The sequence below is a fragment of the Dendropsophus ebraccatus genome, chromosome 2, assembly GCF_027789765.1.
Source record: "Dendropsophus ebraccatus isolate aDenEbr1 chromosome 2, aDenEbr1.pat, whole genome shotgun sequence".
NCBI lineage: Eukaryota > Metazoa > Chordata > Amphibia > Anura > Hylidae > Dendropsophus > Dendropsophus ebraccatus.
In genome coordinates this window covers 29,575,916-29,593,794 of record NC_091455.1, presented here as the reverse complement: position 1 = coordinate 29,593,794, position 17,879 = coordinate 29,575,916, and the positions used below count along the sequence as shown (strand labels likewise).

Genomic DNA, 17,879 nt, shown 5'->3' with positions numbered 1-17,879 from the left:
CACAATGTGAAATATGCCATGTTCCCAGCAACGCCGAGCGGTATAAGTAATGAAAGCAATAACAAAATGTACCATGTGAGAGAAGGGGCTTGATGTATTAGAGATGGATTTGAGATGACACAGAGACATCTGTAGTCTTCCACAGATTACATGATTGATTTTTCAGACTGTTAGCTGTATTGGAAGAAAGTTGTTCATTGCTGAGCGTATGGCAAATGAGGTGCTGCAATCTCTGCAAATGTCACGTCCTGGGTGATTTGTTTTCTATTTAACTAAAGGAATGGAAAAGGGTAATTTTTCTATCCATCTTCAGCCAATCTGCGGGGTGCCATCTACCTGTGATCTATGATAGGTGCTATGTAAGGGGGCTTAAAGGGACAACCCATTATTGTTCCCTGTTAGAGCTTAGGATATCATAAGCCATGTTTGTGACTCCTCCACTGTGAACCAAAGCTTTAGAACCATGACAAGTGTCAGCTCTTGCTCCGGTAGATTCATGTTTTTCATTTGCGGCATTGGAAATGAGCAGCCAATGCTCACCTATTAATAGGATGTTCTTTTCCTATAAGCTATATTTAAAATGTACTCAAATTGTTGATGAGACATAGTGATTATATAGCAACTATCAACCATAGTGTTGCTGCAGTGTCCCGGTACCTGTCTACATGCTGTTCCAACATGTAGGTTGTAATATGGATAAAGAATATCACTGTAGCTTTACTTCTTCTGGGTATTGTGAGTTATACATGTCTAATACATCTTGTGTTTTTTACACTTCTAAACATTTATACACTAAGGTACAGAGTTGTGCAATGGATATTTTTCTCTGTGCTGCCACCACTGATACAAGTGTATGAGAAGCGGGTCACATTACCTCCCCCCCCCCCGCCCCCAGACAGACTTCTGCCTAGAAGCCATTAGAAGGTTCTGTCCACAGAGGTCTGGATTGAATCAATTCATTGTCACCTCTTGCCCAGTCTGAGAAATATGAGGCAGTGTCTGACAGCTTTCGGCTGAGGAGACTTCATTAAGTCCCGGATAGACCAAAAAGGAATAAGGAGGTCTAGGCTAGTAAATTACAGTGAGCTTAGTTTAACCCTAGTTCCGCAAGTAAATTTCGTTGTTATCTAACTCGAGTCTACGCTGAGTTGGCCAAGGTCAACCACAGCAGCGTGTAGAGTACCCAAGATCTTTCCCTGGTCCATGCTAAAGTGGCATCTACTAAAATTCTGCATTCCTTCTCCAAGAGGCAGGCCTGTCTTTAGACAAATGAAAGACATTATAAAAGACGTTCTTCTGCTTCTAGTGGACACCTAGTGTCTCTGGCCAGCGCCAGTGCTACATGTCTTACCCGCCATGACCTTTACCAACTTAAGCCCTGCAATAGGGTATTATAATGCAACCAACCCTCTAAGACATATTGAGTATTTCTGATGACTCTAAATGACATGTCAGAATCAGCGGTTACAGACAAGACAAGAGACAGTAGGCCCTGGATCTGAATCCCTCCCACTGACCCTACCTATTTGCCTCAGCCGACCCTAGGCGGTCGCGGACAACCACAAAGACGTTCCCTTTGCTACGTAAGTGACAACACAGAACAATACGGACAGACAAAACACAATAAGAATAGTGGAACAAGCCGGGTCAAACCACACGGGCAACGAGGTACAAATACAGCAATACAACGGATAGTCAAAAGTCAGTCGGAGGTCAGAATAACGAGTAGTCAGGCAGGAAGGAATTAGGACGGGGTTCGCAGGGGTAGACAAGGAGAGCTGGGACCAGGAGTGAACCTAATAGCCAGTGATTACAAGCTGGCTCTGAGACTTACTTATACTGGATCAGGAGCCCGGACCAAAGGCTGATTGGTCCGGCCTCCTGAATCCAGCCATGAAACAGCTGCGGTACTGCAGGCTGAGTAGCCCAGCGATTCGTCACTCAGCCTGCAAGAACGCCGCTCAGCTGTTGTGCTGGCTGGCCGGCCAGCTGACAGTCACGTGACCGCGGCGTCCCTGGTTGTCAGGAAAGCCGTCGGCTCTCCGTGACGTCACTCGGCTCTGGTGGGCGGAGCGACGGCGCACTCCGGAGCCAGCCACCGAGCAAAAAGAGAACGCTGCAGGACCCTGGTAAGGTAAGTTCCTGACATGACAGTTCTAAGAAGGGGGTCGTCTCCGTCGATCATTATCTGAAGTGGGGTGAACTTTTCACTAGAGATGGGTGCAATTCCAGCATACTCAAGTCCCCCCGAGCTCGGAGGTCTCTGAATTTGATTACCGGTGGCTGCAGAAGTTGGATGCAGCCCTAGAGAGTCCTGGAAAACCTGAATACAGCCTATGGGCTATGGCTGTATCGATGTTTTATAGGGAGCCCTAAGGCTGCATCCAGCTTCTTCAGCCACCGGTAATCAAATGCCGGGACCTCTGGGGTTTGATCAGACTCGAGCATGCTGGAGTTGCATTCATTTCCACTTGTGTCCATTGTATTTTTCCCATCATTCCTGTGGGCTCTGCTAAGTTTCGCTATGATTTCTGTGTACACCCCAAGGCCTTCCATCTATTATGTGTCCTTTATACGCTGTCCTCTCATGTGGTTTACATGACCCCATAGGCTCCCGGCTATGGCTCCCTATAGTAACAGCTTCCATCATATAATCGCCTTGACCGTTCTCTTTTCTGTATTTTTTTTCATTTCCTCGGTTATATCGTTCTTGTAACTTATTTACACAATCTGATACACGCAAACTGAAAATGTGATTTACACCGAAGGCTTTCAGTAAAGAAAGGTCACAAAGGAATTGTTACATGTTTACTCCTAGTGGAAAGTCTTTGCGAGACCTGAAGCCGGTCTAAGATCCGTGATACAAGCCTATGTGCACTGAAGGACACGACAAGCCTGGAGGCTGCGGCAGAAAGGTCACTGGTGTCCTTCAGAATCATAGAGTTTTTCCAAATCAGTTCACAAAATCCATCAAAGTGTATGATTGAATTTCACAATGCTGATGATCCTGTAATGTAGCGTTCATCTCGTACTGTATGGAAACATTAGAAATGGACCCTTTCATTCTCCAGTATTCTTCCTAAAAAGCTTTAACCCCTTAACTTTAAATGCATGCACGTGTATATGGAAGGAAGATACAACTTACTTACATAATGGATCACCTAAAAAACCAACATCTTGATGGATCCAAACCAGCATGGCTTTACTGGGGGCCGATCATGTCAGACTAATCTCATTGGTTTCTGTGATTATGTCACAAAAGTGCTGGATGAAGGTGGTGCCGTGGATATCGCCTATCTGGACTTCAGCAAAGACTTTCATACAGTTCCCCATAAAGAGCTGATAGAGAAGTTAGGGAAAATTGGACTTAATCCCTGGATAGTTCAGTGGATTTGTTGTTGGCTGAAGGATAGATATCAGAGGGTTGTTGTTAAAGGGGTTGGCAACTTTATAGTAAAATAGTTCAGTGTACAGTATTAGTAAGTGTACTCATATTACTTACTGACAGCATCTCCCTGTGTACCTCATAGAGCTAAAATAAAGCTCCCCTCCTTCAGGCTGTGCTGTCCTGCTCTGTGGTGATTCTGTCCATAAGATGGCTGACATGGTGTAGCATGTGACCATGCCTCTCCCCCTGTGTCTCTATTGGCAAATACAGGTTCAGTGTTGGACAAAAGGGGGAAGGGCATGGTCAAATACTCCTCCATGCTTCACCATCTTATGGACAGACTCATCACAGAACAGGACAGCACGACCTGGAGGAGGGAAGTCTGATTTTGGCTCTATGAGGTACACAGGAAACTGCTGTCAGTAAGGTTTGGTAGGTACGATTAGTGGTATAGGAGAAGGTTTGTTACGTAAGGATAGTGACATGGAAGAAAGGTTTGTTACGTAAGGATAGTGACATAGAAGAAGGTTTGGTAGTAGTGATGAGCGAATAGTGAAATATTGGAATATTCGATATTCGTACGAATATCTCCCGAATTTTCGAATATTTGATCGAATATTTGATCCAACTAAAGTCTATGGGAACAAGTATTCGATTATTGAAAAACTTCTATTCGACCACTTGGAGGTAAAAACCAGAAGCTGGGGGATTTGAACGCTTATCGAATATTTGATAATATTTAATAGATCCAATACCTTACAATTTGATCAAATATCTATTCGATCGAACAGTATTCGCTCATCACTATTTGGTAGGTTGGTAGGTAAGGATAGTGATATAGGAGAAGGTTGGTAGGTAAGGATAGTGACATAGGAGAAGGTTTGGTAGGTAAGGATAGTGACATAGGAGAAGGTTTGGTAGGTAAGGATAGTGACATAGGAGAAGGGTTGGTAGGTAAGGATAGGGATATAGGAGAAGGTTTGGTAGGTAAGGATAGTGACAAAGGAGAAGGGTTGGTAGGTAAGGATAGTGACATAGGAGAAGGTTTGGTAGGTAAGGATAGTGACATAGGAGAAGGTTTGGTAGGTAAGGATAGTGACAAAGGAGAAGGGTTGGTAGGTAAGGATAGTGACATATGAGAAGGGTTGGTAGGTAAGGATAGTGACATAGGAGAAGGGTTGGTAGGTAAGGATAGTGACATAGGAGAAGGTTTGGTAGGTAAGCATAGTGACATAGGAGAAGGGTTGGTAGGTAAGGATAGTGACAAAGGAGAAGGGTTGGTAGGTAAGGATAGTGACAAAGGAGAAGGGTTGGTAGGTAAGGATAGTGACAAAGGAGAAGGTTTGGTAGGTAAGGGTAGTGACATAGGAGAAGGTTTGGTGGGAAGGATAGTGACATAGGAGAAGGTTTGGTAGGTAAGGGTAGTGACATATGAGAAGGTTTGGTAGGTAAGGATAGTGACATATGAGAAGGTTTGGTAGGTAAGGATAGTGACATAAGAGAAGGGTTGGTAGGTAAGGATAGTGACATAAGAGAAGGGTTGGTAGGTAAGGATAGTGACATAAGAGAAGGGTTGGTAGGTAAGGATAGTGACATAAGAGAAGGGTTGGTAGGTAAGGATAGTGACATAGGAGAAGGTTTGGTAGGTAAGGATAGTGACATAGGAGAAGGTTTGGTAGGTAAGGATAGTGACATAAGAGAAGGGTTGGTAGGTAAGGATAGTGACATAAGAGAAGGGTTGGTAGGTAAGGTTTATCTATCTGCTGATAACACAAAAGTGTGCAATAGAGATTCCTGGAAAAGAATTTAACTTTGCTAGATAAGTGGTCCAGACAATGGAAACTGCAGTTCAATTTTTTTCAAATGTAAAATAATGCACTCGGGGAGAAGGAATCTCCTATATGAGTATCGTATAGGTAGTTCTGTGTTAGTGAAGACTTCAGAAGATAAGGATTTAGGGGTAGTGATTTCTGATACTTCACAGTTACCAGTCACCTAGGCTGTATAGCTAGAGGTATAACCATTAGGAAGAGGGAGATTGTAATCCCGCTGTATACAGCTCTATGGAAACTGTGGGAGATGCTCAAGCATGTTGATGGACCAAACAATCCTGTCTACTGGGGATCCGTTTGGGTCTTATGGAACCTGTTTCCCATGTATGCATGCCCTTATGTAACCACTGCTCCCAATACCCCCTAACATTCACAATAGCCTAGATGGCAGACAATTTAATGAAATGACCATCTTTCTTCTCTTGGTCCAATGCATCGTAGAGGCATGTGTAGTAGTCACTAAGAGGTACACTGCCCAAAGGTAGCCTCCAAGAGACTTTTTATTGCGCAGTTGTGGAAGCTCTTTTACGCCCTCTTGTGGTAACACCAAGCATAGTCATTACATATCTGCCTTGACATATCTGCAAGATGAGTTCTGCAACAATCTGATGTTTCTATCTGGGTGGGTTATTTGGTATGTTCATGAGTGTACATGTGCATGATGGTGGACATGAGGGGCACAGCAAACACAGAGAGTGCATACATTTGGGAAATGGATTGAACAGACATTAGTCTACATTTAGCCCAGGAAGCCTATGGGTCCATTGGCAATACATCAGGCTGTACGTCAGCATCCCTTGATGACATTTTGCCCACAAATAGCCTGATGGAATCACCAAAATATTATGGGAATCAATTGTTGCCTACTTGTTTGTAGAGATGTGTCCTTACCTTTTATTGTTAGTCATGTCCCAATATTATGCTCATATTGATCAGCTTACAAAAAAACATAGTTTAGTCATGTTGCTATATGTGTATTTTCTATATGTGTCTGTATGTGGCCACCCGGTGGTGGTCATGTGAATTGCAGGCTGGTGAGGATTTTGCTAACATGTCACAACACTGTATAGAATTTGTAAAAGGTGAAGGTATACATTATACGTTATAAGTAAGGGAAATGTCATCTGAAATCACTTGTCATTGACACAGCGAGTGGCTCCTGATGGTGCGCTGTGCAGCTCATGGTTATTCATCAATGTAAATCAATTTTTCTTCACTTTTCATACTGACATCATTGTAATGTACAGTATGTCTAGAATAAAGACTGTTCGCATCAGAACAGATGGAGCTTCTATTCATTCCTGAAAAGACTACATTTATAAAGAGGCAGTGATTATAGATTTACATGCAAATTTCTCTCCATTCTATGTGTTTATTTCCAAATATGAATCACTTGGTGGAAACCACACGATACAATGGCGACAGGCAGCGGCTTACGTCAGTAAGTGAGAATGTGACGGAATTCAGACATTTTTATACAGTAGGTTTTAAAGAGGCAGGAGTGATTGAAAAAATAGGTTATTATATGTTATATTTTTTATTGTATCAATGTTGCTGTTATTTAGGGCGTGGGCCTTAAACTGGTTAAATCGGGATCACATAGAAATACAATGATGCATTTCCTTTTAAATTCAATACAAAACAGAATTATTGTGAATTAGTTACATGCCCCCTGGGCTTCCATACAGTAATAATATATCCTGTGCCTCCATACAGTAATAATGTCCCCATGTGCATCCATACAGTTATAATACCCCCTGTGACTCCATACAGTTATAATGCCCCCTGTACCTCCATATAGTAATAATGCCCCCTGTGCTTCCATACAGTAAAAATACCCCCTGTGCCTCCACATGGTAATGCACCCCATGCCCCCATACAATAATAATGCCCCCTGTGCCTCCATACAATAATAATGCCCCCTGTGCCTCCATACAATAATAATGCCCCCTGTGCCTCCATACAATAATAATGCCCCCTGTGCCTCCATACAATAATAATGTCCCCTATGCCTCCATACAGTAATGCTGCCCCCTCTGCTTCCATACAGTAATAATCCTCCCTGTGCTTCCATACAGTAATAATGCCCCCTGTACCTCCATATAGTAATAATGCCCCTGCGCAGGGGCGTAACTAGAAATGGCTGGGCCCCATAGCAAACTTTTGATTGGGCCCCCCCCCCCCCTCTCGATCGACCACTATGCCATCAACACACTCAGCTCTACACAGGTCCTGTACACCATATAAATTACAGTACAGTTACATCAGGTGACTTACAGGAGACGTCTTCTCTGATCGGAGTTCTTCCCTTTTCATTTTCTTTTCCATCTGTCCTGGGCCGTTATGAGAATTTCTCCGGGCCACGAATCCACAGAATCTGCCAGACAGACATATTAGGCTCCACACTCTGTCACCATCCTCATCTCTAACAACTGCACATCTGTATTGGCCCCTTTACACCCACATTTAGTGGGTAGGCTGACTCTATGTGATCCCATTTTAGTATATGGCCCTCCTCTCTGTCGCCTCTCCTTATAGATAGCTTCCTTATGTTGCCCCCCCCCCCCGCTGTCCCCCTTATAGATGCCCCCCCCATGTTGTCTCCTTATAGATGGTCCCCTATGTTGCCCCCCCTATAGATGGCCCCCTCTTCCCCTATATTGTCCCCTTATAGATGGCCCCCTTTCCCCCTTTATTGTCCTCTTATAGATGTTCCCCTCTCCCCCAATGTTGTACGTTTATATCCCCCTCTCCCCCTATGTTGTCCCCCTCTCCCCCTATGTTCTCCCCTTATAGATGGCCTGCTCTCCCCCTATGGTGTCCCCCCCTTATAGATGGCCCTCTCCCCCCCCTTCCTTATAGATGCCCCCCTCCCCCCCCCCTTCCTTACAGATGTCCCCCTCCCCCCCTTCCTTATAGATGGTCTCTCTCTCCCCTCTCCCTTATAGATGCCCCCCTCTCCCCCCCTTCCTTATAGATGCCCCCCTCTCCCCCCCTTCCTTATAGATGCCCCCCTCTCCCCCCTTCCTTATATATGCCCCCTTCTCCTCTCCCCCCCTTCCTTATAGATGCCCCCTTCTCTTCTCCCCCCTTTCTTATAGATGCCCCCTCCTCTTCTCCCCCCCCTTCCTTATAGATGCCCCCTTCTCTTCTCCCCCCTTTCTTATAGATGCCCCCTCCTCTTCTCCCCCTCTTCCTTATAGATGCCCCCTTCTCTTCTCCCCCCTTCCTTATAGATGCCCCCTCCTCTTCTCCCCCCTTCCTTATAGATGCCCCCTCCTCTTCTCCCCCCCTTCCTTATAGATGCCCCCTCCTCTTCTCCCCTCCCCCCTTCCTTATAGATGCCCCCTCCTCTTCTCTTCCCCCCCTTCCTTATAGATGCCCCCTTCTCTTCTCCCCCCTTCCTTATAGATGCCCCCTCCTCTTCTCCCCCCTTCCTTATAGATGCCCATGCCCCCTTCTCTTCTCCCCTCCCCCCTTCCTTATAGATGCCCCCTCCTCTTCTCCCCCCCTTCCTTATAGATGCCCCCTTCTCTCCTCCCCCCTTCCTTATAGATGCCCCCTTCTCCCCCTTCCTTATAGATGCCCCCTTCTCCCCCCCTTATAGATGCCCCCTCCCCCCCCCCTTATAGATGCCCCCTTCTCTTCTCCCCTCCCCCCTTCCTTATAGATGCCCCCTCCTCTTCTCCCCCCCCCTTCCTTATAGATGCCCCCTTCTCTTCTCCCCTCCCCCCTTCCTTATAGATGCCCCCTCCTCTTCTCCCCCCCTTCCTTATAGATGCCCCCTTCTCTCCTCCCCCCTTCCTTATAGATGCCCCCTTCTCTCCTCCCCCCTTCCTTATAGATGCCCCCTTCTCCCCCCCCCCCCCCCGAGAAAAGCAAGTTTAAAAAAAAAGAAAAAAACTCACCTAACAACACGCTCCCCCGTCGAGCCTTCTTCCTGTCACCCCCTGTCTGATACGCAGCTGCCGTCTGATGCCGCGTCCTAGCCCCGGCAGCGCGCGTATCATAGAGTTCTGTGTGGGCCTGTAGCCGCGACTTCCGGCACACGTCTCTGTGCCGGAAGTCGGGGCCGCAGCACAAGCCCACACAGAACTCTATGATACGCGCGCTGCCGGGGCTAGGGCGCGGCATCAGACGGCAGCCGTGCATCAGACGGTGGGTGACAGGAGCGCTGTGGACCGGTCCCGTGCTCCTCCTGGCCCAGTGACTCCTTTTCCCTATGGTTGGGGAAAGGAGTCTCCGGGTCGGGAGGAGCACGGGACCGGCCCCCGGCTACAGCACCCGGGAGGCATGCTCAGCCGCCGGGTGCTGCAGGATATGTCAGCTCCAGGGGCCCGCGTCACGGGCCCCTGATGCGGCGGGGCCCCGTAGCAGCCGCTACGGCTGCTACGGCGGTAGTTCCGCCAGTGCCCCTGCGCCTTCATACATTTGTAATGCCCCCTGTGCCTTCATACAGTAATAATGCCCCTGTGCCTCCATACAGTAATAATGCCTCCTGAGCCTCCACATAGTAATAAAACCCCCTGTACCTCCATATAGTAATAATGTCCCCTGTGCCTCTATACAGTAATAATATCCCCTGTGCCTCCATACAGTAATAATAACCCCTGTGACTCCAATAGTAATAATGCCCCCAGTACCTCCATGCAGTAATAATGCCCTCTGTGCCTCCATACAATAACAATTCCCTCTGTGCTTTCATATAGTAATAATAGCCCCTGTGCCTCCACATGGTAATGCACCCCATGCCCCCATACAGTAATAATGCCCCCCCTGTGCCTCCCTACAATAATAATGCCCCTGTGCCTCCATACAATAATAATGCCCCCTATGCTTCCATACAGTAATAATGTCCCCTTTGCTTCTATACAGTAATAATGCTCCCTGTGTTTCCATACAGTAATAATGCCCCCTTTACCTCCATATAGTAGTAATGCCCCTGTGCCTCCATACATTTATAATGCCCCCTGTGCCATCATACAGTTATAATGCCCCTGTGCCTCCATACAGTAATAATGCCTCCTGAACCTTCACATAGTAGTAATACCCCCTGTACCTCCATATAATAATAATGCCCCCTGTGCCTCTATAAAGTTATAATACCCCCTGTGCCTCCATACAGTAATAATAACCCCTGTGACTCCAACAGTAATGCCCCCTGTGCCTCCATACAGTAACAATGCCTCCCGTGCCTTCATACAGTAATATTGCCCCCTGTGCCCAAATACAGCAATAATACCCCCTAAACCTCCATATAGTTATAATGCCCCCTGTGAGTCCATACAGTAATAATGCCCCGTCTTGTCTCATCATGCCCGATCCTTCTCTCGTCTCATCGTGCCCGATCCTTCTCTTATCTCATCGTGCCCTATCCTTCTCTCATCTCATTGTGCCCGATCCCTCTCTTGTCTCATTGTGCCCGATCCTTCTCTCATCTCATTGTGCCCAATCCTTTTCTCATCTCATTGGGCCCGATCCTTCTCTCGTCTCATCGTGCCCGATCCTTCTCTCGTCTCATCGTGCCCGATCCTTCTTTCGTCTCATCGTGCCTGATCCTTCTCTTATCTCATCGTGCCCGATCCTTCTCTCGTCTCATCGTGCCCGATCCTTCTCTTATCCCATCGTGCCCTATCCTTCTCTCATCTCATTGTGCCCGATCCTTGTCTCTTCTCATCGTGCCCGATCCTTCTTTCGTCTCATTGTGCCCGATCCTTCTCTCGTCTCATTGTGCCCGATCCTTCTCTTGTCTCATTGTGTCCGATCCTTCTCTTATCCCATCGTGCCTGATCCTTCTCTTATCTCATCGTGCCCGATCCTTCTCTCGTCTCATTGTGCCCAATCCTTCTCTCATCTCATTGTGCCCGATCCTTCTCTCATCTCATCGTGCCCGATCCTTCTCTCGTCTCATCGTGCCCGATCCTTCTTTCGTCTCATCGTGCCTGATCCTTCTCTTATCTCATCGTGCCCGATCCTTCTCTCGTCTCATCGTGCCTGATCCTTCTCTCATCTCATTGTGCCCGATCCTTCTCTCTTCTCATCGTGCCCGATCCTTCTCTCTTCTCATCGTGCCCGATCCTTCTTTCGTCTCATCGTGCCTGATCCTTCTCTTATCTCATCGTGCCCGATCCTTCTCTCGTCTCATCGTGCCCGATCCTTCTCTCGTCTCATCGTGCCCGATCCTTCTCTCGTCTCATCGTGCCCGATCCTTCTCTTGTCTCATTGTGTCCGATCCTTCTCTTATCTCATCGTGCCCGATCCTTCTCTCGTCTCATTGTGCCCGATCCTTCTCTTGTCTCATTGTGTCCGATCCTTCTCTTGTCTCATTGTTCCTGATCCCTCTCTTGTCTCATTGTGCCTGATCCGTCTCTCGTCTCATTGTGCCTGATCCTTCTCTTGACTCGTCAGTAGAGACTTTCACATTACTTTTTGTTACCTTCCATACTGTACTTTGTATAAGCCATAAAGTGTCAAATCGGAACTTTGCTGTTTTTTTTTTAACGGCTGATAAAGTTCCATCAGTGTTCAGAGCCCCTCCCCCCAGACTGAGATGCTAAAATTATTATGTTAATTTGTTTTCCCTAAGACCCATTGGCATCACAACATATGGGGTAAATTCGCCCCTGCGAGCCCCTGGGACGAAGGAATATTTAATGAAAAAATAACAATTAAATTTTAATCCCCTCCTCCATGAGGTATAAATAGGCTCCACCTCCCCCTAGACCTCAGTCTAATTATAAAGAAACATAAAACACAGGGTGGGAGTCTTGTGATGCCAATGGGTCTTAGGGAAAACAAATTAACATAATAATTTTAGCTTCCCTTACGTCCCATTGGCATCACAACATATGGGGAATTAGCAAGCATTATCCCCAATGGGCGGGTTATTTATTACGTCCGCATTAAGAACAGATCTTGCAAAGGTTGCTCTTGACAAGAAAGAAGTATCCAGCCTGAAATATCTCACAAAGGTAGTCAAAGACGACCAGGTAGCTGCCTGGCATATGTCCTCAAGTGGCACAGCGGCACGCTCTGCCCAAGTGGAGGCCACAGCTCTAGTAGAGTGAGCCCTGGTAAATTCTGGTGGATCCAGATCAGCAGAGGAGTAACATAAGGCAATGGAGTCACAGATCCATCTGGATATTGAAGGTTTTGAAGCCTTTCTCCCCTTGTTCTTTCCTGTGAAAGGGATAAAGAAATTCTCGTCTTTACGAAAATCACCTACTCTATGTAGATAGATCTTGATAGCTCTGGATACGTCCAATAAAGAAAGATCCAAGTCTTCTTTAGATGATCCAGTAGGAGAAAATACAGGCAATACTATTGGCTGGTTGATGTTGGCAAATGAAGCCACCATAGGCAGGAATCCTGGAAGGAACCTAAGGATAACTTTGTCTTGGGAAAAAATCACGTATGGAGGTGCGGAGCCAAGGGCTTGAAGTTCTCCAACTCTCTTAGCAGAGGTAATGGCTAGTAAAAGAGAAACTTTCAATGTTAACTTGAAGTCTACTTACTCCCAAGGCTTAAAGGGAGGAAGACACAGGCGTCTCAACACAAAGGATAAGTCCCATGGGTCTACCTGCTTTACCAGGTTAGGCCTAGTCTAGCCTTAACAAAATTCTTTACCTCCCAAGATCTGAAAGAAACGTGAGTTTAGGTGTGCAGAGAGGGCTGCTATCTGCACCTTGATGGAACTAGGTTTTAATCCTTTATAGAAGCCTTCCTGTAAAAACTTCAATGACTGTGGAGTAGAAGGTTTAAGTCCATCAATACTCCTGCTTGCACACCAATCTTGAAAATCTTCCAAATCCGTGCATAAGATTTATTTGTAGTGCAACTACGAGCGTGAGAAAGAGTATACTATACCTTCTCAGAAAAACTAGAGTCCAATACGGTCCTCTCAGTCTCCGAGCTGTCAAGCTGAGGCTGGAAAGATTCCTGCACAGATGTTGACCCTGGAATATTAGATCCGGATGCAGAGGTAATCTCCAAAATTCCCCTCTGCTCATATTCATGGGCAGGGTGAACCATGACCCCTTCGGCCAGAAGGGAGTTATTATTATTACTGACGACTGATCTAGACTGATCTTCGTCAAACTGTGGGAATCATGGCTATGGGAGGAAAGATATACGCCAGCTGGTATGTCCATGGTATTGTCATTGAGTCCACTACCGTGGCATTGTCTGCCCTGTAAAGGGAGCAGAAATTCCTCAGTTTGGCATTGCTTGCTGATGCCATGAGGTCTCTCTGAGGAAGCCCCCACCTCTGGGTTAACTGAATGAACACTCTCCTTGAGAGAGACCATTCCCCCGGTAATGTCAGGCCTCGACTCAGTCAATCCGCCAATATATTGTCGACACCCCTGATATGAATCGCAGAGAGTCTGGTTATTCTGGTTTCTGCCCAACAGAAAAAACTTCTCTACTTCCCTGAGGAGAGAAGGGGATCTGGTACCTCCCTGTTTAGGTACGCCACACAGGTCCTGTCGTTCATCCGGATTCTGACTGCTCTCTGTAAAATAGGAGGAGAAAAATGAAGAAGAGCTAGGTAAATCGCTCTGAGCTCCCTCGCGTTGGAGGGCAGAGCGGATTCCTGTTGACTCCAAGATCCTGCAGTCGTGATGACTGTCAGATGAGCTCCCCAACCTGTTCCTGAAGCATCTGTCGTGATGGTTATCCAGTGTGGTTCTGAAAATAAAACTCCATGTTTGACTTGTCTCCACCACATTAGAGAATGTCTTGTTTCGAAGTAAAAAAAGACTGAGGTCTAGGGGGAGGTGGAGCCTATTTATACCTCATGGAGGAGGGGATTAAAATTTAATTGTTATTTTTTCATTAAATATTCCTTCGTCCCAGGGGCTCGCAGGGGCGAATTTACCCCATATGTTGTGATGCCAATGGGACGTAAGGGAAAAGGAGATGAAACAATATTTTATCGGTCATACATGTGGCTGAGCTGCTCCTACCGGAGTGCACTTTACTTGAACTCAGTAATCACCTCAATCCCCTTAGACTAGTTAGGTGCATTGATTGAGATCACTGTACAGTGAATTAATTCCCCTTCCCGCAGAGGAGGCGGCAGCAGAATTGAGGATAAGATGGCATGTAATGATTTTTCTATTAACCAATGAATTTAAACATAATCAAAGTAAAGTCGTAGAACTTAACCGGACTTTGTTGGTATTGAATGGAACAATAGTAACATAAAAGCATAGTAACATACAGAGCGGGCCTGAATTTGTAGGAAAATCAAGGAATCTCATACAGCAGAAAATTTAAAGGGATTATCCCATCATGGCAATCACTTTATTGCAGACGGGCCATGTGATTGACAGAGGAAGCCCCATCTGGCCGTACATTTCTCTGACAGCAGTAAATGCATACTAAGTGTAGGATTAAAGTGCACTTGGACTTTTATAGTTGAGCTGTGATTGGTGGGGGTCCGGCCGCTGGGATCCCCATAGATCGCTAGAATAGATGATTGAAGAGCCCGGCTGAGTGCTGTGTTGCTTTTGTGTCTGATCAAACAGCTGCTTTCTTCCTAAAACAGTGCCTCACCTGGTTGTGTGTAGTATTACAACTCAGCTTCATTCACTTCAATGGAAGTGGGCTGCAACATCAAACACAAACTGAGGACAAAAATGGCGGTGTTTCTAAAAAGAAAATCAGGTATGTATTTTCTAATCCTGTATAACCTCCTTAAAGTGAACCAATCAGCTCAATTGGGCTGATTTGGTTCCCTGCAGCACTGTTGAAAGCTCCTGTGCAGCTCGCAGCATGTACTGCCCTTGGCTGTAGGAGCAGATTTATACCAGAGAAAAAGAAGTTTTATTCCCCAGGTGCGGAGGTGGGCAGGTAGTCATCTATTCAGTCTCCTTTCCCCAGTTCTCAGCTGCTGCTTTCTGCTGAAGACATAAAAACTGTATGTAAGCTTTTCTGTTTCCCCCTCCCTATTGAGACAGCTGATATAAACAAGTCCCTATCTGTAACTTTGTATCTTCTTTGTAGTGCTGGCAGGATTAATCTGAGTTGCTAATGAACTCACTGTGATTATTCCTCCCGGCATTACAAAGTTGCAGATAGGGACGTTTACATCAGCAGTCTCAGAAGGGAGGGGGGGGGGGAGAGAGGGAGACGGAGAGAAAAGCTCACACACATTTTTTTGTGTCTTTAGCAGAAAGCAGCAGCTCAGAACTGGGGGGGAAGGAGACTGAATAGATAATTACAAATATGGAAGGAATTGTTAGTCTCACCCTGGGCAGCCACAAATCAAAAGTTATGTTTGAACGGAATACCCTTTTAAGTCCTAGTAAGTGTTAATAAATGATTTGTAGATATACAGCTTCACTTGCCTTTTCCATGACTTTTCTGCTTGGGCCGGCTATTCATATCAGAACAAGTTCCTTTGTAAAGTAGTCATTTACGGAGTTGATAGTGATTATGTTGGCTCGCATTACGGGACTTAATCAATTTATTCATTCGCCTTGTAAATAATTCATATGTGACTGTTTTTCGCCATGATGGATGCGCTGTGTGCGAGGAGCGATCTGTAGATCAATGGGCTGTTCTGTAAATACATATCTGATAAGAAAGATCCGGCACCTGCAGCCGTCTTCATTACTGGAGGCGGCTTCCAGAGAGGGAGTATCACTTTTCTAGATGCCATATCAATAGAAGAAAACTGCAGACATCCAGTTCTTGGTAAAGCTTCATATGCATTATTACACCAAACACAGCAACATTTTGACTTGCAAGCTTGAAAAAAGACCTATAGGGAATGAAAAGATTGCAGTGTTTGGTGCAGATCTGTCACTATGCTGCCATAATGATCAACAGATGGGTGGATTACTTACATCATTCTGTTCAGCCGTTCTCCTAATATGCAGGAGAATAGGATTCTTGCCACACCCCTCCCCCCGCCCTCCAGCTGCTGATTGACAGTTGACTGACTATACACATGGATAGATAACTGCCAGTCAGCAGCTGGCGGGCGAAGTTTTCTGCTTCTCATGAATATCCAGGACTACTGGGCTCATGCACATAATGAAGAGGACTACATATTGTCCATGTTATTCAGGAGGATATCCCTGAACCAGCTGAACAGAACAATGTAAGTGATACATCATTCTGTTCAGCTTCTCTGTCACTAGTTTATGATACCCTAAGATAGGACAGCAGAAACCTACTGACAGAGTCTCTTTAAACATGTAAGGGGGAAATTTCCTAAGAACTGAAGGGCGGCAGTTTTCCTCTTCTATTGAAGTAAGTGGCACTTAATTGTAATACCACACGCAGCCTGGTGACAGTTATATATTTTCTTTAATTTAAAACTCTACAATTTCCAGTACTTATCAGCTGCTGTATGTCCTGAAGCAAGTGGTGTATTCTTTTCAGTCTGATAGAGTGCTCTCTGCTGCCACCTCTGTCCATGTCAGGAACTGTCCAGGAGAGGTTTACTATGGGGATTTGCTCCTGCTCTGGACAGTTCCTGACATGGACAGAGGTGGCAGCAGAGAGCACTGTGTCCCCATAGAAAACCTCTCCTGCTCTGGTAAATAATGTATTTGTTTTTTCCCAGTGAACAAGAAGCCTTTTGTACCTCACACCCACCTGCTTTGCTCTTACTCTGGTACCTCGTCTACCTCTCTCTCCACTAGGCATCTGCAACAACCAATTATACCGATTCCTCTAAATCTGTAAAATGAATTCCCACATAAATTATCCAGGTTTATGAATTATTCAAGATCAGTTAATTTGATTTTTTAAATTCAATTTGCGTAAAATATTTTTTTCCCTCGATTTCAATTTTTCACCTCGTTTGTTTGCAAGCTGATTGAGCGGCTGTAACGCACTGATATGGATTGTAGGACGGAGCCAAGTCTTTCTTCTCTAAACTCTAGGAAACTCGCACTTGTATGACTTTCTGTATGTGTATGGTCTGATAGGTATATGCAGTGCAGCATGCACACAGACTGGAGGTCCCTGCTATTTCACTCTCCCATCAGTCCTGACACTGGTGAATGCTGGGTAATACAGTGTCTGAGATAATCGTATACGACCTACCCACTGTGCACCAGTGTATCTCCATGCCTGATAACAGACTCTGTGGTAGAGTGGAAGTAGAGGATCCCTTTAAAGGATCATATACAGTGTTGGACTGGCCCACCAGAGGAGCGAAGAATCCTCAGCTTTAGAACCTGCACTAACACTGACTGACATGTCGTTTCTCACTGGTTCTTCATTGGTGGGCCCCCAGGATCATTTCCTCTGGTGGGCCCCAGATACCCCAGTCCGACACTGATCATATACTTACCCCTCCTGCCGGTCCCGCTCCCGATGCCGGTCCCCGGGTGCTAGGGTGCCAGGACCCCTTTAAAGCATATCTGTGCCCAACCTGACCTTCCAAACTGATGGTACTGTTGTGTAGATTGCATCATGCCATCTTCTGTCCAAATTGCTGCTAGGGCTATTTCTTTTATTTCTACATAGCAGAGTCAAAGAGGCGGGGCCAAGGCTTTTTCCCGATTTCAAGAAAGCTGCTGAACTGGATTACGCCCCCTTTGTGCTTCTCCCCCATTTTTTAGGAGTGATCCTGGCCCTTCGAGGGAGGCGCGTAATCCAGGCCAGGAGCGTTCCTGGAATACAGGAAAGAAGCACAA

The 17,879-nt window shown here is 46.0% G+C and overlaps 1 protein-coding gene across 3 annotated transcripts in view; it reads left to right on the top strand.

Annotated features, from left to right (window-relative positions):
- OXR1 (oxidation resistance 1) overlaps positions 1-17,879 on the top strand; it is a 334,109-nt gene that overhangs the window by 118,483 nt on the left and 197,747 nt on the right. The window contains exon 1 of one of the 3 annotated variants that reach the window (XM_069957202.1): positions 16,297-16,330. The exons of the other annotated variants lie outside the window; for them this stretch is intronic. Within the exon in view, the coding sequence (XP_069813303.1) occupies positions 16,329-16,330 (2 nt within the window). The 5' untranslated portion in view covers positions 16,297-16,328. Of the gene's footprint in view, positions 1-16,296; positions 16,331-17,879 lie in introns of those variants that run through there. 3 annotated transcript variants of the gene reach the window in all.